Source organism: Malaya genurostris, chromosome 2 (genome assembly GCF_030247185.1).
Source record: "Malaya genurostris strain Urasoe2022 chromosome 2, Malgen_1.1, whole genome shotgun sequence".
Classification (NCBI taxonomy): Eukaryota; Metazoa; Arthropoda; class Insecta; order Diptera; family Culicidae; genus Malaya; species Malaya genurostris.
In genome coordinates, this window is record NC_080571.1 from 158,900,858 (window position 1) to 158,926,418 (window position 25,561).

The 25,561-nt window shown below is 43.4% G+C and overlaps 1 protein-coding gene across 1 annotated transcript; it reads left to right on the forward strand.

The window, feature by feature from the left end:
• The first annotated feature begins 1,534 nt into the window (after positions 1 to 1,534).
• Positions 1,535 to 8,251, forward strand: LOC131428935 (uncharacterized). Its single transcript, XM_058592994.1, has 2 exons — positions 1,535 to 4,960; positions 8,114 to 8,251. The coding sequence occupies exons 1-2, from the start codon at positions 1,535 to 1,537 to the stop codon at positions 8,249 to 8,251; spliced, it is 3,564 nt and encodes a 1,187-aa protein (XP_058448977.1).
• The last annotated feature ends 17,310 nt before the right edge of the window (positions 8,252 to 25,561 follow it).

Here is a 25,561-nt window from a genome sequence, read left to right on the forward strand (position 1 = left end):
TCTAGCAGATCACCATCATCATCATCGTCATAGTCATCTCCGTCATCATCATTCATCCGATTACTGGTGTGATAAGGAAAGTTGATGAGAGCGAGACTGATCTTTACCTGCTTCAACCAAAACATCGCCGAATTGAAAGCTGCCTGATCTTATCGGTCTATCGATCACGCGATCGGGAGATTTAACCAGTCTGGAATGATATCTTGCCTCGGTGACACACGAAATGGGTTGGCATGCCCGTCGTGATTTTAACCTGTTATAGTTAAGTTCAAATTACCTAGTTAAGAATAAATTAGAAGCATGCATAGTTCGTTTTAAATAAAATGTGTTGTCAGTAATAAAAGTGTGTCAGTACAAAATATGCGCCTACGTTACTGAAGGAACTTTATCCCGGAAACAATAAGACGTCGGTGTAGCGATTTCGGTATAGTGCTACTCATTGCATGTTGGTTGCATGCCATTCCGCCATTCTTTGGTGATCTCTCGTTCGATGTTGGGATTTGGACATCTACCGCTCACCGCTATCGAAGAATCTATAAGGGTAACGTTCACATCCCCACATTTTGGTCCTTCGAGCCGGATTTGGGACCTACAAAATTAAGGAAATCCAGGAAGGTTCTGCATGATACCGACGCCACCAATGGTAAACGACGCTTGTTGCCGCCATCGCACTGGACCATAAAGAACAATAGGTTGCTGTACAACATAATCGCGCCTTGAAATTGGCGTCGCTTGGGTCGGAACCGCCATTGCTTCTGGATTACACCAACGGATCAATTGGTCAACAACGTTCTGAGATTCCATAACTGGAAAATACCACATTTGATGCTCGAATCACTGGACCGGCGCCACGTTTTCTTTTGAAGGTAAATTAAGTTAGTGCAGTATATGTCCAGTCGAAGCATTTCCACCAGAATACTAACACTGTGATTTCGACGCGTTTCTCAATACTTGGCTACAACTTACGGCAAGGGACGTCATTTCGTTGGACCAACGACGATTGGCAGTATTGGTATAGGAAACCAATTCAGGATCGTTATCGCGCTGGGCGTAATACTAAGTGGATGCGTCATAATAGTTTTCTCAGGTGAGTGAACTATTAGTATACTGCCGAAGCTAGTACAGAAAATACACAATTGTAATTAAATGATGTTCTCTTCGACTTTGCATAAACTTACTGAGCCTTGAATGCCTTTGGGCATTTTCTTTAAACTTGGAGTTGGAATCAGTTTACTTCGCCGTAGTCTTGCGTCGCTGTTGGTTTCTCTGGGTGAGTTGCCACAGTATATGCCCGGCCGAAGCCGACTTTATTTGGTACTACATAAATCTTTTCCTCTTGGCGATCATATTTTACCGATGAGTATTACATATATTTGGATGTCATTTGGCGACGAAACGAAGTTGGACACTGTTATATAGCGCAAATACTGTTTTCGTGGGTAATTTACACAGTATATGCCTAGCGAAGCTAGGTCATCTCGCAGAGCACTACATCGTCCTCTTTTTTGGTTTTTGTTTACTTTCACCAAATATCATGCCTGCTGCTGGTACCACAACGGCTAAAAAGCCACCATCAATGCGGGCGTTAACGGCTAGATTAAAGGAGATTCAATTATCTTTCAACGATATTTGGAGATTCGTACAAGCCTTCAAGGAAACGAATACAGCAACTGAGGTTGAAGTGCGCCTGAATAAGTTAGACGAGCTGTGGGAAGGGTTCGGTGAAACATTAGTTGACATTTTTGCTCATGATGATTACAATGCTGAAGGCAGTGCTTTGGAAAAAGAGCGCATGGAGCTCAGTGATCGGTATTACGAAATCAAATCCTTTTTAGTTGACAAGGCTAAGGAATTACAAGAACCGAATGTGTTGGATCAATCTACCCGACTCGGTGACTCGTCGATACGTGGAAATAGCGATCACGTTCGGCTACCACAAATTAAGCTGCAGTCATTCGACGGAAACATAGACGAGTGGCTGAGCTTCCGGGATCTTTTTACATCACTCATTCACTGGAAACCGGAATTACCCGAGGTTGAGAAATTCCATTATCTGAAAGGGTGCCTGCAAGGTGAGCCCAAAAGTCTTATCGACCCTCTTCAGATTACCAAGGCCAACTATCAAGTAGCGTGGGATTTATTGTTGAAACGGTACAACAATAGTAAGCAGCTGAAACGACGTCAAGTACAAGCTCTCTTCAGCCTGCCTATCCTTGCGAAGGAATCTGTTATCGATCTACACAGTCTAGTTGAAGGGTTTGAAAGAACTGTGCAAACGTTAGATCAAATCATTCAATCGGCCGATTACAAGGATCTTCTATTGGTGAACATCCTCACCACAAGATTGGACCCCGTCACTCGTAGAAGCTGGGAAGAGTTCTCAGCCATGAAGGAAACTGATACACTGACGGATTTATTTGACTTCCTCCGGCGTAGGCTTCAGGTATTGGACTGCTTGCCAACAAGGGTTGCTGACACTAGGGGTGTTCAGCAACAGCAATTACAACCAAGGCAAAAAATACCACCCGTGAGGAATAGTTACAGTTCAACGCAAGCGTCTGGGGGACGTTGTGTCGTTTGCTCGTCAAATCATCCACTTTATCAATGTGGTTCCTTTCAGCGAATGGAGGTTTCGGATAGGGACACTCTGCTGAAAACTCACTCACTCTGTCGGAATTGCTTCAAATTTGGACACCATGCTAAGGAGTGCCAGTCTAAATATTCTTGCAGAAACTGTAAGGCACGACACCACACTCTTGTGTGTTTCAGGTCAGAAAGGGAGCACGACAAGAAGGTTGCGGTAGTTGCTGGGGGCAACAATCCTTCTTCGTCAAGGGAACCATCCAATGATTCTACGATACAAATAGCCAACGTGGCGGCTACAGAGGTTCTAGCGGTTAATTCGGCACATCAAAGTGCTGCTAAGGTTCTTTTGGCTACAGCGATTGTTATGATCGAGGATGATTATGGCAACAAATTTCCTGCTCGTGCTCTTTTGGATTCGGGATCTGAGTGCAATTTCGTGACCGAGAGATTAGGTCAGCGCATGAAGTTAACACGAGAGCGAGTGAATATATCGGTGGTAGGAATTGGACAAACAGCGTCCAAGGTCAAATATCGGATTCAAGCAGTTTTACGTTCGCGGGTATCGGAATACTCCAGAGAGTTAAGTTTTTTGGTTCTCCCGAAGGTTACGGTTAATCTTCCAACCACTACTATCTGCACTGATAAATGGATAATTCCGGAGGGCATCAAATTGGCTGATCCGGCCTTCTTCGAATCGAAGGTCGTCGATCTGGTACTCGGCATCGAGGCATTCTTCGATTTTTTCGAAACAGGGAAAAGAATTTCTTTAGGACAGCAGCTACCAACATTGAATGATTCTGTATTCGGTTGGGTCGTATGCGGTGGATATTTAAATTCCAATCGATCACTAAGCATGAGCTGCAATGTGTCAACCACGGAGGATTTAGAATCGCTAATGACGCGATTTTGGACTTGTGAGGAAGTTGAACAAGAAAAGGCGCTCTCGCTCGAAGAGAAACGTTGCGAGGAACTGTTTCTGAATACGTTTCAAAGAGATCAAAGTGGTAGGTACACCGTCGCCTTACCCAAAAATGAAGATCTATTATCTAAGTTAGGTGCATCAAGGGATATCGCAGTACGACGCCTTCAAGGGACGGAGCGTAGGCTTGCAAGAGACACATATTTGAAACAACAATATGAGATGTTCATTGAAGAATATCTGCATCTTGGTCACATGCGAAAGATTGATGACGCGACTCCGGGATCTGGTAAACGTTGTTATTTGCCACACCATCCTGTAGTAAAGGACTCTAGTACCACTACTAAGGTACGCGTCGTATTTGACGCTTCGTGTAAGACTTCCACGGGGGTATCACTAAACGACGTGCTACTCTCAGGTCCTGTCATACAGGAGGACCTTCGTTCGATTATTCTACGCAGTCGAATAAACCAAATTATGCTAGTGTCCGATGTTGAAAAAATGTTTCGACAAATTCAAGTTTTTTCCCAAGATCGACCGCTACAGTGTATTTTGTGGCGTAACTCGCCATCGGATGAGATATCTACCTACGAATTGAATACGGTGACGTATGGAACCAAGCCAGCTCCATTTTTAGCAACAAGAACGTTAAAACAACTAGCGCTAGATGAGGAAGAGCGGTATCCGCTAGCGTCCAAGGCAATCCTTGAGGATACGTATATGGACGACGTCATCACAGGAGCAAATGAGATTGAATCAGCAGTCATTTTGCGAACTCAGCTTGATTCGATGACATCAAGTGGGGGTTTTTGTTTGCGGAAGTGGGCGTCTAATTGTCCTGAAGTGCTACAAGGCATAGCAGAAGAGAATATTGCCATTCGAGTTTCGGAAGGAATCGTTCTGGATCCAGATACTTCGATAAAAACGTTGGGACTGACTTGGATGCCAATGACTGATACACTTCGGTATCAGTTTAATATTCCTATGCAAGATACAGGTGAACCATTTACAAAACGGAAGATATTGTCGGTGATCGCATCACTTTTCGACCCATTAGGCCTTCTGGGTGCTGCAATCACCAATGCAAAAATTTTCATGCAGCTGTTGTGGACGTTGCGTGATGAAAATAATCAACGATTAGACTGGGATCAGCCGTTATTTCTAACGGTGGGTGAGAGGTGGAGAAAATTTTATGATCAGCTTCGACTATTCAACGAAATTCGTATCGATCGCTGTGTTATCATCCCAGAAGCGTTGTGTGTGGAAATCCATTACTTTTCGGATGCATCGGAGAAAGCGTATGGTGCATGTCTTTATCTTAGGAGTCAAAATTCAGCTGGAGAGGTAAAAGTAAGGCTGCTAACCTCGAAGTCTAAGGTTGCTCCGCTGAAGTTTCAGACCATTCCCAGGTTGGAGTTGTGCGGTGCACTGCTGGCAGTGCAGCTGTACGAAAAGGTTCGTCAATCGATAAAAATTACTTCTAAATCATATTTCTGGACGGATTCTACGTGCGTCCTGCGCTGGATCGCTGCAACCCCATCGACCTGGACAACATTCGTTGCAAATAGGGTGGCAAAAATACAGTCAGCTACAAAGGGATCTGAATGGAATCACGTGTCTGGTGTTCAGAATCCAGCAGATCTCATCTCCAGAGGAATTCTTCCAGATGATTTTGATTCCAACCAGTTTTATTGGCAGGGACCTAGCTGGTTACAAGAGACTGAAGACCGATGGCCTAGTAGAGCGGAATTCTCACCAACAAATGAGTGCGATGAAGAGAAACGGCGGACAGTTATAGCTGTGACTGTTTCCACAACTGCAGAGTTTAACAATTATTACATGACAAAATTTTCTTCATACAACGACTTATTGCGTTGCACTGCTTATTGGTTACGTCTGATCCATCTTTTACGGACCCCGAGAGATGCTAGGAAACCTTTTTCGTTCCTGACCACAAATGAGCTGAAAGAGGCGGAAAACACACTTGTCCGACTAGTTCAACAAGAAATGTTTCCAAGCGAATGGAAGGCACTTACAAGGGGAGTTGCTGTTCACAAGAGTTCGCCGTTAAGATGGTTTAACCCATTCATCTCCAAAGAGTTGCTGATCAGACTAGGAGGTCGTTTAAGACATGCAATGGAGTCAGAAGACACTAAACATCCTGTTGTTTTACCTGCTCGACACTGGCTCACACGTCTTCTGTTGCGTTATTATCACGAACAGCTTCTACACGCTGGACCACAATTAATCTTGGGAGCTATTCGACTCAAATTCTGGCCACTTGGAGGCAGAAGTGTAGTGAGACATATTGTGCATCAATGTCATAAGTGCTTTCGATCAAAACCAACAACTATACAACAATTTATGGGTGATTTACCTGTTGCTCGAGTCACGATATCTCGCCCGTTTTCACGAACCGGTGTTGACTATTTTGGACCCCTCTACATTAGACCTGCACCAAGACGTGTGGTTGTTAAGGCATACGTAGCTATTTTCGTGTGCATGTGCACTAAGGCAGTGCACTTAGAACTGGTCACAGATTTGTCTACAGATCGATTTTTGCAAGCACTACGTCGTTTTGTGGCCAGAAGAGGTCGGTGTTCGGATATTTATTCCGACAATGGAACCAATTTTGTCGGTGCTAGAAATAAGCTGAAGGAGTTTCTTAACTTAATAAAAGAGGCGCATCATCACGACATAGTTTCCAAAGAATTAGCCAAGGAAGGGATTCAATGGCATTTCAATCCACCGAGCGCACCTCATTTTGGTGGTATCTGGGAGGTAGCTGTTCGATCCGCTAAAAATCTCATTTTAAAGATCGTGGGCGAAACTCCCGTGCCCCAGAAGATTTAAACACCTTACTTGTGCAAGTCGAAGGATGCTTGAATTCTCGCCCACTAACACCCATATCTGATGATCCGAACGATCTGCAACCACTGACCCCGGGTCATTTTCTTGTCGGTGAATCACTCCAAACAATACCTGAGCCAGACCTAACGAGCATTCCCACAAATCGTCTAACTCAATGGCAGTTAATGCAGCAGAAAGTGCAACATTTTTGGAAAAGATGGCGCAGAGAATATCTCTGTCTACTTCAAGCAAGAGCAAAACGATGGAAGCCAGCTGTTCAAATCGACGTAGGAAAATTGGTGATCATTCAAGATGACAATCAACCACCCATGCGCTGGAAAATGGGACGAATCGTTCAAACTCATCCTGGTGATGATGAAACCGTAAGAGTGGTTACACTGAAAACCGCTACGGGAATGCTGACTCGTCCAGTGGAGAAAATCTGTTTATTACCCGAGAATAGCAGCTCACATTCCTTAGAAAATGACAAGCAACATCCTTAGATCCTATTCCCTACCTTTACAAGCGAAGAGGATTTTCTTTATTTGCAGAAATCAATGACATTTCTGGGTGGGTGAGGATGTTCGAGATATAGACCACCCACAACTACAACCCTGTGTAAACCCTCTCAGCAGCAGCATCTATAGTGAGAGCTCCTGGATCGACAAATTAATCCGAAATAGAACGGGACAGTGCGAATTCTAGCAGATCACCATCATCATCATCGTCATAGTCATCTCCGTCATCATCATTCATCCGATTACTGGTGTGATAAGGAAAGTTGATGAGAGCGAGACTGATCTTTACCTGCTTCAACCAAAACATCGCCGAATTGAAAGCTGCCTGATCTTATCGGTCTATCGATCACGCGATCGGGAGATTTAACCAGTCTGGAATGATATCTTGCCTCGGTGACACACGAAATGGGTTGGCATGCCCGTCGTGATTTTAACCTGTTATAGTTAAGTTCAAATTACCTAGTTAAGAATAAATTAGAAGCATGCATAGTTCGTTTTAAATAAAATGTGTTGTCAGTAATAAAAGTGTGTCAGTACAAAATATGCGCCTACGTTACTGAAGGAACTTTATCCCGGAAACAATAAGACGTCGGTGTAGCGATTTCGGTATAGTGCTACTCATTGCATGTTGGTTGCATGCCATTCCGCCATTCTTTGGTGATCTCTCGTTCGATGTTGGGATTTGGACATCTACCGCTCACCGCTATCGAAGAATCTATAAGGGTAACGTTCACATCCCCACAATAATAATAATAATAATAATAATAATAATAATAATAATAATGTGGGGATGTGAACGTTACCCTTATAGATTCTTCGATAGCGGTGAGCGGTAGATGTCCAAATCCCAACATCGAACGAGAGATCACCAAAGAATGGCGGAATGGCATGCAACCAACATGCAATGAGTAGCACTATACCGAAATCGCTACACCGACGTCTTATTGTTTCCGGGATAAAGTTCCTTCAGTAACGTAGGCGCATATTTTGTACTGACACACTTTTATTACTGACAACACATTTTATTTAAAACGAACTATGCATGCTTCTAATTTATTCTTAACTAAGTAATTTGAACTTAACTATAACAGGTTAAAATCACGACGGGCATGCCACGAACCCATTTCGTGTGTCACCGAGGCAAGATATCATTCCAGACTGGTTAAATCTCCCGATCGCGTGATCGATAGACCGATAAGATCAGGCAGCTTTCAATTCGGCGATGTTTTGGTTGAAGCAGGTAAAGATCAGTCTCGCTCTCATCAACTTTCCTTATCACACCAGTAATCGGATGAATGATGATGACGGAGATGACTATGACGATGATGATGATGGTGATCTGCTAGAATTCGCACTGTCCCGTTCTATTTCGGATTAATTTGTCGATCCAGGATCTCTCACTATAGATGCTGCTGCTGAGAGGGTTTACACAGGGTTGTAGTTGTGGGTGGTCTATATCTCGAACATCCTCACCCACCCAGAAATGTCATTGATTTCTGCAAATAAAGAAAATCCTCTTCGCTTGTAAAGGTAGGGAACAGGATCTAGGGATGTTGCTTGTCATTTTCTAAGGAATGTGAGCTGCTATTCTCGGGTAATAAACAGATTTTCTCCACTGGACGAGTCAGCATTCCCGTAGCGGTTTTCAGTGTAACCACTCTTACGGTTCCATCATCACCAGGATGAGTTTGAACGATTCGTCCCATTTTCCAGCGCATGGGTGGTTGATTGTCATCTTGAATGATCACCAATTTTCCTACGTCGATTTGAACAGCTGGTTTCCATCGTTTTGCTCTTGCTTGAAGTAGACAGAGATATTCTCCGCGCCATCTTTTCCAAAAATGTTGCACTTTCTGCTGCATTAACTGCCATTGAGTTAGACGATTTGTGGGAATGCTCGTTAGGTCTGGCTCAGATATTGTTTGGAGTGATTCACCGACAAGAAAATGACCCGGGGTCAGTGGTTGCAGATCGTTCGGATCATCAGATATGGGTGTTAGTGGGCAAGAATTCAAGCATCCTTCGACTTGCACAAGTAAGGTGTTTAAATCTTCTGGGGACACGGGAGTTTCGCCCACGATCTTTAAAATGTGATTTTTAGCGGATCGAACAGCTACCTCCCAGATACCACCAAAATGAGGTGCGCTCGGTGGATTGAAATGCCATTGAATCCCTTCCTTGGCTAATTCTTTGGAAACTATGTCGTGATGATGCGCCTCTTTTATTATGTTAAGAAACTCCTTCAGCTTATTTCTAGCACCGACAAAATTGGTTCCATTGTCGGAATAAATATCCGAACACCGACCTCTTCTGGCCACAAAACGACGTAGTGCTTGCAAAAATCGATCTGTAGACAAATCTGTGACCAGTTCTAAGTGCACTGCCTTAGTGCACATGCACACGAAAATAGCTACGTATGCCTTAACAGCCACACGTCTTGGTGCAGGTCTAATGTAGAGGGGTCCAAAATAGTCAACACCGGTTCGTGAAAACGGGCGAGATATCGTGACTCGAGCAACAGGTAAATCACCCATAAATTGTTGTATAGTTGTTGGTTTTGATCGAAAGCACTTATGACATTGATGCACAATATGTCTCACTACACTTCTGCCTCCAAGTGGCCAGAATTTGAGTCGAATAGCTCCCAAGATTAATTGTGGTCCAGCGTGTAGAAGCTGTTCGTGATAATAACGCAACAGAAGACGTGTGAGCCAGTGTCGAGCAGGTAAAACAACAGGATGTTTAGTGTCTTCTGACTCCATTGCATGTCTTAAACGACCTCCTAGTCTGATCAGCAACTCTTTGGAGATGAATGGGTTAAACCTTCTTAACGGCGAACTCTTGTGAACAGCAACTCCCCTTGTAAGTGCCTTCCATTCGCTTGGAAACATTTCTTGTTGAACTAGTCGGACAAGTGTGTTTTCCGCCTCTTTCAGCTCATTTGTGGTCAGGAACGAAAAAGGTTTCCTAGCATCTCTCGGGGTCCGTAAAAGATGGATCAGACGTAACCAATAAGCAGTGCAACGCAATAAGTCGTTGTATGAAGAAAATTTTGTCATGTAATAATTGTTAAACTCTGCAGTTCTGGAAACAGTCACAGCTATAACTGTCCGCCGTTTCTCTTCATCGCACTCATTTGTTGGTGAGAATTCCGCTCTACTAGGCCATCGGTCTTCAGTCTCTTGTAACCAGCTAGGTCCCTGCCACCAAAACTGGTTGGAAACAATATCATCTGGAAGAATTCCTCTGGAGATGAGATCTGCTGGATTCTGAACACCAGACACGTGATTCCATTTAGATCCCTTTGTAGCTGACTGTATTTTTGCCACCCTATTTGCAACGAATGTTGTCCTGGTCGATGGGGTTGCAGCGATCCAGCGCAGGACGCACGTAGAATCCGTCCAGAAATATGATTTAGAAGTAATTTTTATCGATTGACGAACCTTTTCGTACAGCTGCACTGCCAGCAGTGCACCGCACAACTCCAACCTGGGAATGGTCTGAAACTTCAGCGGAGCAACCTTAGACTTCGAGGTTAGCAGCCTTACTTTTACCTCTCCAGCTGAATTTTGACTCCTAAGATAAAGACATGCACCATACGCTTTCTCCGATGCATCCGAAAAGCAATGGATTTCCACACACAACGCTTCTGGGATGATAACACAGCGATCGATACGAATTTCGTTGAATAGTCGAAGCTGATCATAAAATTTTCTCCACCTCTCACCCACCGTTGGAAATAACGGCTGATCCCAGTCTAATCGTTGATTATTTTCATCACGCAACGTCCACAACAGCTGCATGAAAATTTTTGCATTGGTGATTGCAGCACCCAGAAGGCCTAATGGGTCGAAAAGTGATGCGATCACCGACAATATCTTCCGTTTTGTAAATGGTTCACCTGTATCTTGCATGGGAATATTAAACTGATACCGAAGTGTATCAGTCATTGGCATCCAAGTCAGTCCCAACGTTTTTATCGAAGTATCTGGATCCAGAACGATTCCTTCCGAAACTCGAATGGCAATATTCTCTTCTGCTATGCCTTGTAGCACTTCAGGACAATTAGACGCCCACTTCCGCAAACAAAAACCCCCACTTGATGTCATCGAATCAAGCTGAGTTCGCAAAATGACTGCTGATTCAATCTCATTTGCTCCTGTGATGACGTCGTCCATATACGTATCCTCAAGGATTGCCTTGGACGCTAGCGGATACCGCTCTTCCTCATCTAGCGCTAGTTGTTTTAACGTTCTTGTTGCTAAAAATGGAGCTGGCTTGGTTCCATACGTCACCGTATTCAATTCGTAGGTAGATATCTCATCCGATGGCGAGTTACGCCACAAAATACACTGTAGCGGTCGATCTTGGGAAAAAACTTGAATTTGTCGAAACATTTTTTCAACATCGGACACTAGCATAATTTGGTTTATTCGACTGCGTAGAATAATCGAACGAAGGTCCTCCTGTATGACAGGACCTGAGAGTAGCACGTCGTTTAGTGATACCCCCGTGGAAGTCTTACACGAAGCGTCAAATACGACGCGTACCTTAGTAGTGGTACTAGAGTCCTTTACTACAGGATGGTGTGGCAAATAACAACGTTTACCAGATCCCGGAGTCGGTCCTTGATGCACCTAACTTAGATAATAGATCTTCATTTTTGGGTAAGGCGACGGTGTACCTACCACTTTGATCTCTTTGAAACGTATTCAGAAACAGTTCCTCGCAACGTTTCTCTTCGAGCGAGAGCGCCTTTTCTTGTTCAACTTCCTCACAAGTCCAAAATCGCGTCATTAGCGATTCTAAATCCTCCGTGGTTGATACATTGCAGCTCATGCTTAGTGATCGATTGGAATTTAAATATCCACCGCATACGACCCAACCGAATACAGAATCATTCAATGTTGGTAGCTGCTGTCCTAAAGAAATTCTTTTCCCTGTTTCGAAAAAATCGAAGAATGCCTCGATGCCGAGTACCAGATCGACGACCTTCGATTCGAAGAAGGCCGGATCAGCCAATTTGATGCCCTCCGGAATTATCCATTTATCAGTGCAGATAGTAGTGGTTGGAAGATTAACCGTAACCTTCGGGAGAACCAAAAAACTTAACTCTCTGGAGTATTCCGATACCCGCGAACGTAAAACTGCTTGAATCCGATATTTGACCTTGGACGCTGTTTGTCCAATTCCTACCACCGATATATTCACTCGCTCTCGTGTTAACTTCATGCGCTGACCTAATCTCTCGGTCACGAAATTGCACTCAGATCCCGAATCCAAAAGAGCACGAGCAGGAAATTTGTTGCCATAATCATCCTCGATCATAACAATCGCTGTAGCCAAAAGAACCTTAGCAGCACTTTTATGTGCCGAATTAACCGCTAGAACCTCTGTAGCCGCCACGTTGGCTATTTGTATCGTAGAATCATTGGATGGTTCCCTTGACGAAGAAGGATTGTTGCCCCCAGCAACTACCGCAACCTTCTTGTCGTGCTCCCTTTCTGACCTGAAACACACAAGAGTGTGGTGTCGTGCCTTACAGTTTCTGCAAGAATATTTAGACTGGCACTCCTTAGCATGGTGTCCAAATTTGAAGCAATTCCGACAGAGTGAGTGAGTTTTCAGCAGAGTGTCCCTATCCGAAACCTCCATTCGCTGAAAGGAACCACATTGATAAAGTGGATGATTTGACGAGCAAACGACACAACGTCCCCCAGACGCTTGCGTTGAACTGTAACTATTCCTCACGGGTGGTATTTTTTGCCTTGGTTGTAATTGCTGTTGCTGAACACCCCTAGTGTCAGCAACCCTTGTTGGCAAGCAGTCCAATACCTGAAGCCTACGCCGGAGGAAGTCAAACAAATCCGTCAGTGTATCAGTTTCCTTCATGGCTGAGAACTCTTCCCAGCTTCTACGAGTGACGGGGTCCAATCTTGTGGTGAGGATGTTCACTAATAGAAGATCCTTGTAATCGGCCGATTGAATGATTTGATCTAACGTTTGCACAGTTCTTTCAAACCCTTCAACTAGACTGTGTAGATCGATAACAGATTCCTTCGCAAGGATAGGCAGGCTGAAGAGAGCTTGTACTTGACGTCGTTTCAGCTGCTTACTATTGTTGTACCGTTTCAACAATAAATCCCACGCTACTTGATAGTTGGCCTTGGTAATCTGAAGAGGGTCGATAAGACTTTTGGGCTCACCTTGCAGGCACCCTTTCAGATAATGGAATTTCTCAACCTCGGGTAATTCCGGTTTCCAGTGAATGAGTGATGTAAAAAGATCCCGGAAGCTCAGCCACTCGTCTATGTTTCCGTCGAATGACTGCAGCTTAATTTGTGGTAGCCGAACGTGATCGCTATTTCCACGTATCGACGAGTCACCGAGTCGGGTAGATTGATCCAACACATTCGGTTCTTGTAATTCCTTAGCCTTGTCAACTAAAAAGGATTTGATTTCGTAATACCGATCACTGAGCTCCATGCGCTCTTTTTCCAAAGCACTGCCTTCAGCATTGTAATCATCATGAGCAAAAATGTCAACTAATGTTTCACCGAACCCTTCCCACAGCTCGTCTAACTTATTCAGGCGCACTTCAACCTCAGTTGCTGTATTCGTTTCCTTGAAGGCTTGTACGAATCTCCAAATATCGTTGAAAGATAATTGAATCTCCTTTAATCTAGCCGTTAACGCCCGCATTGATGGTGGCTTTTTAGCCGTTGTGGTACCAGCAGCAGGCATGATATTTGGTGAAAGTAAACAAAAACCAACAAAGAGGACGATGTAGTGCTCTGCGAGATGACCTAGCTTCGCTAGGCATATACTGTGTAAATTACCCAGGAAAACAGTATTTGCGCTATATAACAGTGTCCAACTTCGTTTCGTCGCCAAATGACATCCAAATATATGTAATACTCATCGGTAAAATATGATCGCCAAGAGGAAAAGATTTATGTAGTACCAAATAAAGTCGGCTTCGGCCGGGCATATACTGTGGCAACTCACCCAGAGAAACCAACAGCGACGCAAGACTACGGCGAAGTAAACTGATTCCAACTCCAAGTTTAAAGAAAATGCCCAAAGGCATTCAAGGCTCAGTAAGTTTATGCAAAGTCGAAGAGAACATCATTTAATTACAATTGTGTATTTTCTGTACTAGCTTCGGCAGTATACTAATAGTTCACTCACCTGAGAAAACTATTATGACGCATCCACTTAGTATTACGCCCAGCGCGATAACGATCCTGAATTGGTTTCCTATACCAATACTGCCAATCGTCGTTGGTCCAACGAAATGACGTCCCTTGCCGTAAGTTGTAGCCAAGTATTGAGAAACGCGTCGAAATCACAGTGTTAGTATTCTGGTGGAAATGCTTCGACTGGACATATACTGCACTAACTTAATTTACCTTCAAAAGAAAACGTGGCGCCGGTCCAGTGATTCGAGCATCAAATGTGGTATTTTCCAGTTATGGAATCTCAGAACGTTGTTGACCAATTGATCCGTTGGTGTAATCCAGAAGCAATGGCGGTTCCGACCCAAGCGACGCCAATTTCAAGGCGCGATTATGTTGTACAGCAACCTATTGTTCTTTATGGTCCAGTGCGATGGCGGCAACAAGCGTCGTTTACCATTGGTGGCGTCGGTATCATGCAGAACCTTCCTGGATTTCCTTAATTTTGTAGGTCCCAAATCCGGCTCGAAGGACCAAAATGTGGGGATGTGAACGTTACCCTTATAGATTCTTCGATAGCGGTGAGCGGTAGATGTCCAAATCCCAACATCGAACGAGAGATCACCAAAGAATGGCGGAATGGCATGCAACCAACATGCAATGAGTAGCACTATACCGAAATCGCTACACCGACGTCTTATTGTTTCCGGGATAAAGTTCCTTCAGTAACGTAGGCGCATATTTTGTACTGACACACTTTTATTACTGACAACACATTTTATTTAAAACGAACTATGCATGCTTCTAATTTATTCTTAACTAGGTAATTTGAACTTAACTATAACAGGTTAAAATCACGACGGGCATGCCACGAACCCATTTCGTGTGTCACCGAGGCAAGATATCATTCCAGACTGGTTAAATCTCCCGATCGCGTGATCGATAGACCGATAAGATCAGGCAGCTTTCAATTCGGCGATGTTTTGGTTGAAGCAGGTAAAGATCAGTCTCGCTCTCATCAACTTTCCTTATCACACCAGTAATCGGATGAATGATGATGACGGAGATGACTATGACGATGATGATGATGGTGATCTGCTAGAATTCGCACTGTCCCGTTCTATTTCGGATTAATTTGTCGATCCAGGATCTCTCACTATAGATGCTGCTGCTGAGAGGGTTTACACAGGGTTGTAGTTGTGGGTGGTCTATATCTCGAACATCACTTCTATGCAAGTCGTTGGATTACTATGATGAATATTTTATGTTTGAAAGGGAACCGAAGTACATTCGGCTGGGGTTTATTCATATTCACTATGAAATGAATACACTGTTCAACTCATCAATGAAGAATTGATATTCGAGACAGTGCACTGTTGCTAGATTTGAATTTATACTAGTGATCATTTTTTCCATTTGTACACCCAAACCTCCATTTACGAACCTTATATATGTATGTATGTATGCTTACACACTCACTCGTTTGCGTATATGTGTATATATTTATACATATAAATAATCGCCAATATTTATATGTATTAAGAAATACAAATATTTGCACATATGCGTACGTATATTAATACATATATACATATATAAGTTACGTAAATGGAGGTTTGGGTGTACTGATTTTCTAGAGAGGTTACATCATACGTCAATGTGTAAGAAAGTAATATTTATTCTGTTGATACATCATTTTCGTTTCCGGTAGAAGCAATAGTTGATTAATTTGATGTGTAGCGCATTTATTTATCTACTCTTCATTTTTTCAATACATTATCGTAAAGTGGGAAGCTACTTTTTTCGATTGATCGGTTATCTTCAATTTTGTAACGTACGGGTTAGATTTCCTTTCGAGCTGCAAATATTTCTAGAACATTACACATTTCCATACATTCAGAGACATAACTGGATGTCGTGAATACGAATGAAACTGACACAATTTCTTTCCACTTTCGAATTCGATTATTATTGTTCTAAAAAGAACCGATTCGAAGAATTCTGTAATTAGGAACTGGATCTGAGTTCAAGAACTAAATTCAGAACTTAGAACAGACTCAGAACTCAGTTAAATTTTAGTTCTAAAACTACAATTTCGAAACTGAAATCAATTCCGGAATCTTTTTCCAGAATCCAGCTCAGCACACACGCTCTGAATTCTAAACCCATATTCCGGAACTAAGCTCTGAAACTTGAAGACGATTTTTCGTCACGACCATCAAATGGGTTGTATAGAGTAATACAAAGTTTCGCATAATTCTTTGAGAGTATTATAATGGTTCTAAAAAGAACCGAATAGAAGAATTCTAGAATAAGGAACTGGATCTGAGTTCAAGAACTAAATTTAGATCCCAGAACAGACTCAGAGATCAGTTGCAATTCTAAAACTAAAACTCTCATTATTGACGACCGCTGCTCCCGACGATTGAAGTTCAAATGGAAGCACGACCTAAGCGTTTGAGGTTTGGCACCACGCAAAGGCCTGCTTTCATCGACGACTGCTCCACCTGACGATTGAAGTCCAAATGAGAGCACGACCTAAGCGTTTGAGGTTTGGCACTACGCAAAAGGTCTGCTTTCATCGACGACTGCTCCACCTGACGATTGAAGTTCAAATGAAAGCACGACCTAAGCGTTTGAGGTTTGGCACCACGCAAAAGGTCTGCTTTCATCGACGACTGCTCCACCTGACCATTGAAGTTCAAATGAAAGCACGACCTAAGCGTTTGAGGTTTGGCACCACGCAAAAGGTTTGCTTTCATCGACGACTGCTCCACCTGACGATTGAAGTTCAAATGAAAGCACGACCTAAGCGTTTGAGGTTTGGCACCACGCAAAAGGTCTGCTTTCATCGACGACTGCTCCACCTGACGATTGAAGTTCAAATGAAAGCACGACCTAAGCGTTTGAGGTTTGGCACCACGCAAAAGGTCTGCTTTCATCGACGACTGCTCCACCTGACGATTGAAGTTCAAATGAAAGCACGACCTAAGCGTTTGAGGTTTGGCACCACGCAAAAGGTCTGCTTTCATCGACGACTGCTCCACCTGACGACTGAAGTCCAAATGAGAGCACGACCTAAGCGTTTGAGGTTTGGCACCACGCAAAAGGTCTGCTTTCAACGACGACTGCTCCACCTGACGACTGAAGTCCAAATGAGAGCACGACCTAAGCGTTTGAGGTTTGGCACCACGCAAAAGGTCTGCTCTCATCATTGACGACCGCTGCTCCCGACGATTGAAGTCCAAATGAAAGCACGACCTAAGCGTTTGAGGCTTTATACCACGTAAAAGATCTGCTCTCATCATTGACGACCGCTGCTCCCGACGATTGAAGTCAAAATGAAAGCACGACCTAAGCGTTTGAGGCTTTATACCACGCAAAAGGTCTGCTTTCATTGCCGACTGCTCCACCTGACGACTGAAGTCTAAATGAGAGTTGCGACCTGAGCGTTTGAGGTTTTTAACCACGCAGAAGGTGCACTCTCCGAAGCTGCTGGTCCCACGACGTCTGCTTGCATCCAACGCACAAGAAGGAATGATCAAACTTCGACCACGGTTCCCCTTTTATACGCAGTCAGTTGAAGATATGTGCCTGACTACCTCAAATTCGTCGTCCTTGCGCGAAAAAGCCAAGCAAAAGTAAAGAGTTTTCCGCGTTGTTTTCAAAGTTTGAGAAAACTTAATATTTGAGTTGTTTGTGGTTATCTCACACTGTTCAAAATATTATCCTAAAATCCTGATCATATTTGTGATAAAATGGTGAAAGAATTATGTTGCTGCCTTTAATACAAGTCGAGATATTCACGATTAAGTTCTGCCCATTCTTCCATAGGGCTAATTTTGAAAAGGCACCCCATAGTAAAGTAAGTCGTATTCACGACAAAATATTCTGAAAATAAAATTGAATAGCGAAATGGGTATGGGGTAAATTTTTTATACTTGAGAACCAAATGAGTATAAGATTTGAACCTTCATAATCGAAATAAAAAAAACATAGGTGCGTTTCGGAATACACCCGAAGTTTTCAATTATCTCCAAAATTTTGGTTTTGAAAAACAGCGCTGTCTGTTCTTGAACTTCTATCATATCTGAAATTATTTTTTGTTGTATTTGTGATTTAATAATTTATTTGCTCATTTTTGTGAAAACTTACCCAGGGTACGGATTACTATAACGTCATTGATGGCATACTGGGCATTTACGCCTACGATATGACGATTTTGCCGAGACAAAGAATCAATTTTAAGGCTGAAAAATCTGTTTTGCAGCTCTGAGCTGATTTTCGCGCGAATTCTTTGTGAAATTTCTTTTAGAAAAGCTATCATGTTGCCTGTATTTATGGTAACACCAACAGCAGCCGCCAATGGATCAATAATTTGCTTAAAACCATTCCATTGGAAACATCGCAGCGGAAGATTGTGAAATGTTATCATTTTCAACAATGAGTCCATCATTGCCGTTTCAACCTTCCGAGCAAACGGACGTGCATTGTGTTTACTGCGAAAGCGTTGAAAACCAGTACCGTGTGTGATAACGTGACCGGACGATCAAAACTAGATTATATTGCTATTGTGTAATAGACAATACAGACAGTTCTTTTTTCTGTGAGAGGTTTTTTGCACATTATACACTGAAGCAGTGCATTGTTGTGAGCGGACGATCAAAACAGTACCGTTAGCCGGTGATTGTTTGATCGATCAAGGCCAGATCTCAGTGGCCATTGTGATTATACTGTGCGGATTACAAAAGAGTGTGCTTTTTCCTCTCGGAGGTTTTTTGCACACCATCGAAGCGGCGATACGCCGATCGACGAGGGCTGGGCCTTGGTGGCCCCCGTTGGATTTAAGTTAAGTATCATTATTTAGTTTTTTTCCTTTCTGCATTCGACTGTTCTATTTCTCCCCGATTCACTTATTTCTGCGCGGACGTAGCTCCGCAACATGTCTAGTCTAAATTCTGACCCCCCCGTTCCCGATGATCAAATGGAGACTTCCCTTGACTATAAAAAGTCTCGCATAAAGAGCTATCCGGATGGGCTCGCACTACCGGCCGGGCCTTACGCGGTCTATTTCCGGACCACATCGAAAGAAAAAAAATTTAACATTTTAAAAATATCGCGGGACCTGACATCGCGATATAATACCATCAAAAGTATTGATCGAATACGGCCAGACAAGCTCAGGGTCTTGTTTACAAGCTCAAAACAGGCTAATGAGATTGTTCAAAAGGATCCTTTTATGCTGGAGTAGCGCGTTTACGTGCCGGCACGCGAAGTCGAAATCGACGGTGTGGTCACCGATTCGAGTTTGACTTGCGAGGATATTCTTAAGTACGGGGCGGGTTGTTTTAAGGACCCCTCACTTAAGAACGTCAAGATACTGGACTGCAAGCGATTGCATTCAGTATCGATCGCAGGGGATGGAACAAAGTCTTATCCCCAATCAGACTCGTATCGTGTGACCTTCGCCGGATCGGCTTTGTCCAACTTCATCCTCTTGGACCGGGTTCGTCTGCCTGTTCGTCTTTTTGTACCTCGAGTAATGAATTGTACTAATTGCAAACAATTGGGGCATACAGCTACCCATTGCAGCAATAAGCCACGTTGTGCTAAATGTGGGGAGGCTCATGCAGATGGCTCTTGCGGTAAGGATGCTGAAAAGTGTCTCTACTGCAAGGAGGGTCCGCATGACATAATGGCATGTCCTGCGTACAAACTGCGAGGTGATCGAATGAAGCGTTCCCTAAAGGAGCACTCCAAGCGTTCCTTCGCCGAGATGCTTAAAAGTGCCACCCCTCCTAAACAGACAACGAACCCATATGCCTGCTTGTCAACAGACGAGAGCGATTCTGACGACCCTTTGGAAGGTCCATCTTCGGCGGTCCCTCATAGCTGTAGAAAAAGAATAAATAAATCCTCTCATAAGCTCCCTAGTAAGGGTTCGAAGGTGTCTTCCGAAGGGCTTCGAAAAGTTACAGCTAACGGGAATCGGGACACACCAACGAAGCAAAAAGCTCCTGGTCTCGGAAAACTCAATTCCGAGATGGAATTCCCACGACTTCCCGTCACTACAGGTCACTATAGGTGGTGGACTTATCAAGTTCTCTGATGTTGTGGACTGGATTTTTACAACTTTCAATATTTCAGACCCTCTTAGAAGCATTTTAATTGCTTTCAAGCCAACAGTAAAAACATATTTGAAGCAGTTGACTGCAAATTGGCCCCTTCTCTCAGCGATTGTATCCTTCGATGGCTAAATCATCCACCGAGGTCACAGATACAATCACTGTTTTACAGTGGAATTGCAGAAGTATTATCCCAAAAATAGATTCTCTTAAATTTCTAGTAAATAATCTGAAATGTGACGCATTTGCATTGTGCGAAACTTGGTTAACTTCTGAAATATCCTTAAACTTCCACGATTTTAACATTATTCGCCTGGATCGAGATGATCCCTACGGAGGAGTACTTTTGGGGATCAAAAAGTGCTATTCTTTTTATCGAATTAACCTCCCCTCGATACAAGGTATTGAAGTTGTCGCATGTCATGTTACAATCAAAGGTAAGGACCTTTGCATTACTTCCATCTACATTCCCCCAAGAGCCTCGGTTGGGCATCGGCGGCTCAGTGATATTATAGAGCTCCTTCCCGCACCGACGTTGATTTTAGGAGACTTTAACTCACACGGTACGGGATGGGGCTGTTTTCACGACGATAGCAGATCAGCTATGATCCATGATATTTGCGACAACTTCAATATGACAATATTGAATACGGGAGAAATGACACGGATTCCTGGACCACCAGAAAGACCAAGTGCGCTGGATTTATCCCTTTGCTCGACATCGCTACGGTTGGATTGCACGTGGGAGGTAATTCCTGATCCCCACGGTAGCGATCATCTACCGATCGTAATATCAATCACCAGCGGCTCAAAACCATCGAATACAATCAATGTTTCGTATGACCTCACACGAAATATTGATTGGAATAGCTATGCGACCTCGATATCTGAGAAACTTGAAAGAACTCAACAACTTCCTCCGGAGGAAGAGTACACGTTTTTGGCTGGCTTGATTCTCGATACTGCGATTCAAGCTCAGACGAAACGTGTACCCGGTGCAAAAACTAACATCCGTCCTCCCAACCCATGGTGGGACAAAGTGTGCACAAATTTAAACGCGGAGAGAGCCTCCGCGCATAAAATATTCAGAAAAAATGGAACACCTGATAATTACCGGAATTACGCGGCGTTAGACGTTAAAACTAAGAACTTGATTAGAGCCAAGAAACGCGGTTACTGGCGTCGGTTTATAGACGGTTTAACGAAAGAAACATCTATGAGCTCTCTTTGGAACACAGCGCGACGAATGCGCAATCATAACACCACGAATGAAAGCGAGGAATATTCCAACCGCTGGATATTCGATTTCGCTAAAAAAGTATGCCCAGACTCTGTTCCGGAACAGAAGATAACCCGCGCCGCGACACCAAATATAAACGAAACACCGTTTTCGATGGTAGAGCTCTCACTTGCACTCTTGTCATGTAACAATAAAGCTCCGGGATTACACAGAATAAAATTCAACTTGTTGAAAAATCTGCCTGACCCCGCCAAAAGGCGCTTGCTGAATTTATTCAACAAGTTTCTCACGAGTAATATTGTCCCACACGACTGGAGACAAGTAAGAGTTATCGCCATTCAAAAACCAGGGAAACCAGCCTCCGATCACAATTCGTATCGGCCGATTACTATGCTTTCCTGTATCCAGAAATTGTTCGAAAAAATGATTCTGTTTCGTCTAGACAATTGGGTCGAGACTAATGGCTTACTTTCAGATACACAATTTGGGTTCCGCAGGGGCAAAGGAACGAACGATTGTCTTGCGTTGCTCGCAACAGAAATTCAAATGGCATTTGCTCGTAAAAAACAAATGGCGTCAGTTTTCCTAGACATTAAGGGGGCTTTTGATTCAGTTTCTATAAATATCCTATCTGAGAAGCTGCATCAGCATGGTCTTTCGCCAGTTTTGAACAACTTTTTACATAATCTATTGTCTGAGAAACACATGTACTTCGCGCATGGTGATTTGTCGACAATACGATTCAGCTACATGGGTCTTCCTCAGGGCTCATGCTTAAGCCCCCTTTTATACAATTTTTACGTAAGTAACATCATGCACGCTAAGACAACTTGCCGACGACAGCGTTGTGTCTATTATAGGACCCGAAGCTGCCGATCTCCAAGGACCATTACAAGATACTCTCGACAACTTGTCATCATGGGCTCTTCAGATGGGTATCGAGTTCTCTACGGAGAAAACTGAGCTGGTTGTATTTTCGAGGAAGCGAGAACCAGCACAACTACAGCTTCAACTAGGGGGTGAAAACATAGCTCAGGTCTTCACATTCAAATATCTCGGGGTCTGGTTCGACTCCAAAGGTACTTGGGGATGTCACATTAGGTATCTGAAACAAAAATGCCAGCAGAGAATCAACTTTCTTCGTACAATAACCGGATCATGGTGGGGTGCCCACCCAGGAGACCTGATCAGGTTGTATCAAACAACGATATTGTCCGTGATAGAATACGGATGCTTTTGCTTCCGATCCGTGGCGAACACTCATTTCATCAAGCTGGAAAGAATCCAGTATCGTTGTTTGCGTATTTCCTTGGGTTGCATGCAATCGACTCATACGATGAGCCTCGAAGTGCTGGCGGGCGTTCTTCCATTGAAAAATCGATTCTGGGATCTCTCATATCGATTGCTCATTCGATGCGACATTTTGAATCCTCTGGTGATTGAAAACTTCGAAAAGTTAGTTGAGCTTAACTCTCAAACCCGTTTCATGTCCTTGTATTTTGATTACATGGCTCAGAATATTAATCCTTCTTCGTTTGTTTCCAACTGTGCTAATTTCTTGGATACTTCTGATTCTGCTGTGTTTTTCGACACATCCATGAAGGAAGAGATTTGTGGAATTCCATATCACGTACGCCCTCAAGTGCCCCCTAATATTTTTAATAACAAATTTAGAACAGTCAACTGTGAAAATATGTTTTATGCTGACGGATCAAGCATCAACAGGTCCACAGGCTTCGGTATCTTCAATCAGAACATCACCGCTTCTTACAAACTCAGTGATCCGGCTTCAGTTTACGTCGCAGAATTAGCTACTATTCAGTACACCCTCGAGATCATTGAAACCTCGCCCAAAGACCATTACTTCATTGTCACGGACAGTCTAAGCTCAATAGAAGCTCTCCGGGCAATGAAGCCAGGAAAGTATCCCCCATATTTCCTGGGGAAAATACGGGAACACTTGCGAACTTTATCTGAACGGTCTTATTCAATATCGTTAGTCTGGGTCCCTTCGCATTGTTCCATTCCGGGCAATGAAAAGGCTGACTCACTGGCTAAAGTGGGCGCATTAGAAGGTGATATTTATTAAAGACCAATCTGCTTCAATGAATTTTTCAGTATTTCTCGTCAGAAAACTCTCGAAAGTTGGCAAACTTCATGGACGAATGACGAACTGGGACGATGGCTACACTCCATTATCCCTAAGGTATCGACGAAACCTTGGTTCAAGGGGATGAACGTGAGTCGTGATTTCATTCGCGTTATGTCACGGCTCATGTCAAATCACTATACATTTAACGCACATCTCCGGCGTATCGGGATCGTGGAGAACGGGCTCTGCACCTGTGGCGACGGTTATCAAGACATCGAGCATGTCGTGTGGTCGTGCGTAGAGTATCGCGACGCCAGGTCGAAGCTACTGGAATCCCTCCGGGCCCGAGGTAGACCGCCTGAGGTTCCGGTTCGGGATGTGTTGGCGAGTCGGGATAGTTCATATATGCTTCTGATATACCAGTTTCTTAAACACATTAATATACAAGTGTAATCTGTTACATCTGGCTTAGAAAGTTCCTCCTATTTATCGACGTTGTTTCAACTGTGGCTAAGAATTATTTCTCAACTGCAGGTTCGACACTAACTTCCGCCGATTATCCCGATTCCTCATCTGTCCACCATCTTCATCGGAACTAACAAGATCTTTTTGCTGTCACTAACCTTTTCGCTTCCCCCCTCCCCGTCTTTTCTCCATCTCGATGTCAACTAATTAGATCTCTGTCGTTCTTAGTCATTTCGTTCCCATATCCCCATTTTACTTCGTTTTCCGCAATATTTACTGCTCTATATTTTTTTTTTCGTTCTCTTCTGTAACATCACCATCATCGCCCTCGGAAGGCCGCTCTAGTCATGCGGGCCACTCGCCGGGTATTCGTAGCCTGGGGGTGTTTCCCGCGGACCCACACGGACCGAACGATGCGGCCAACGTCATTTGGAAGACTCATGACATATTCCATCCACTGGCCGGTGCCGATCGCCAGCTGAAGGCTGGATCTGCCAAAGTCGACCACTGCGACCCCAATACAACATTATCCATTTTTAGTATCTAAGTTTTAAGTTAGTCGTTAATAAAAATAGAAAAAGACCTTGGCACCTTAGAGCTTAAGCAGTGTGCCTTAAAAAATTATATGATTGAATAAAAAAAATGAGTCCATCAAAAGCTGCTTGTCGATAGTCACCATTCGCTTAGGGATAGCTCTCTGCTTCTTCATTAACACCTCTTGATCTCTAATTAATCAGTTTGTCTTCCCTTTTTACCCCGTTTTTCTACAATATTTACTAGTCTATGTGTCTTTTATTCTCTTCCGTAACATAACCATCAACCCCAGTGGAAGACCGCTCCAATCGATGACCAGCATGCGGGCCACCCGCCGGGTCTTCGTAGCCTGGGGTGTTTTCCGCGGACCCATACGGACCAAAGGATGCGGCCAGCATAAATATTTACCAACGTCATCTGGAAGACTCACGCTATATTCACTTCATCGACCACTGCGGATAGCCAGCTGTAGACTGGATTCTCGAGAATAGACAATTTCAACACCAATATTACAGTTATATGTTAGTCGTTAACTAAAATTAGAAAAAGCCGGCATCTTAGAGCTTAAGCAGTGTGCCTGAAAAATTATATTATATTATTGAATAAAAAAAAATCCGTTTGTCTTTGCGAATTCAAAGTGTCGGGTTCGGAAATGACGGATGAAGTTCAGGATGTCAATTTTTTTCTGCGCATACTGACAGCCACTTCCGGCGTCAAAACAACATGAAGCTTTACCATTTGTGTGGCCAATGAACCTCAGTGCAATTTCGGCCAAAGTTATTTTCTCCTTATTTCGTTTATGTCCTCTATTTGAAACAGGTAAAGTCGTTGAAGCTTCATCCAATGTGCACATTTTTTCGATAGGCTCAAGCATCTTTAAATATAACACCTTTTATATAGAATCAAAATTTTCACTGAAAGAAACTTATTTTGTTCAGATGACGTTCTTCAGTTAAAATATTCAGCGTGAACTATGATTGAAACCCGCATATGAAGAGCATATGAATGAATTTCTCGATGCCTGGTCTAAGTATCATTATTTAACTATTTCAAA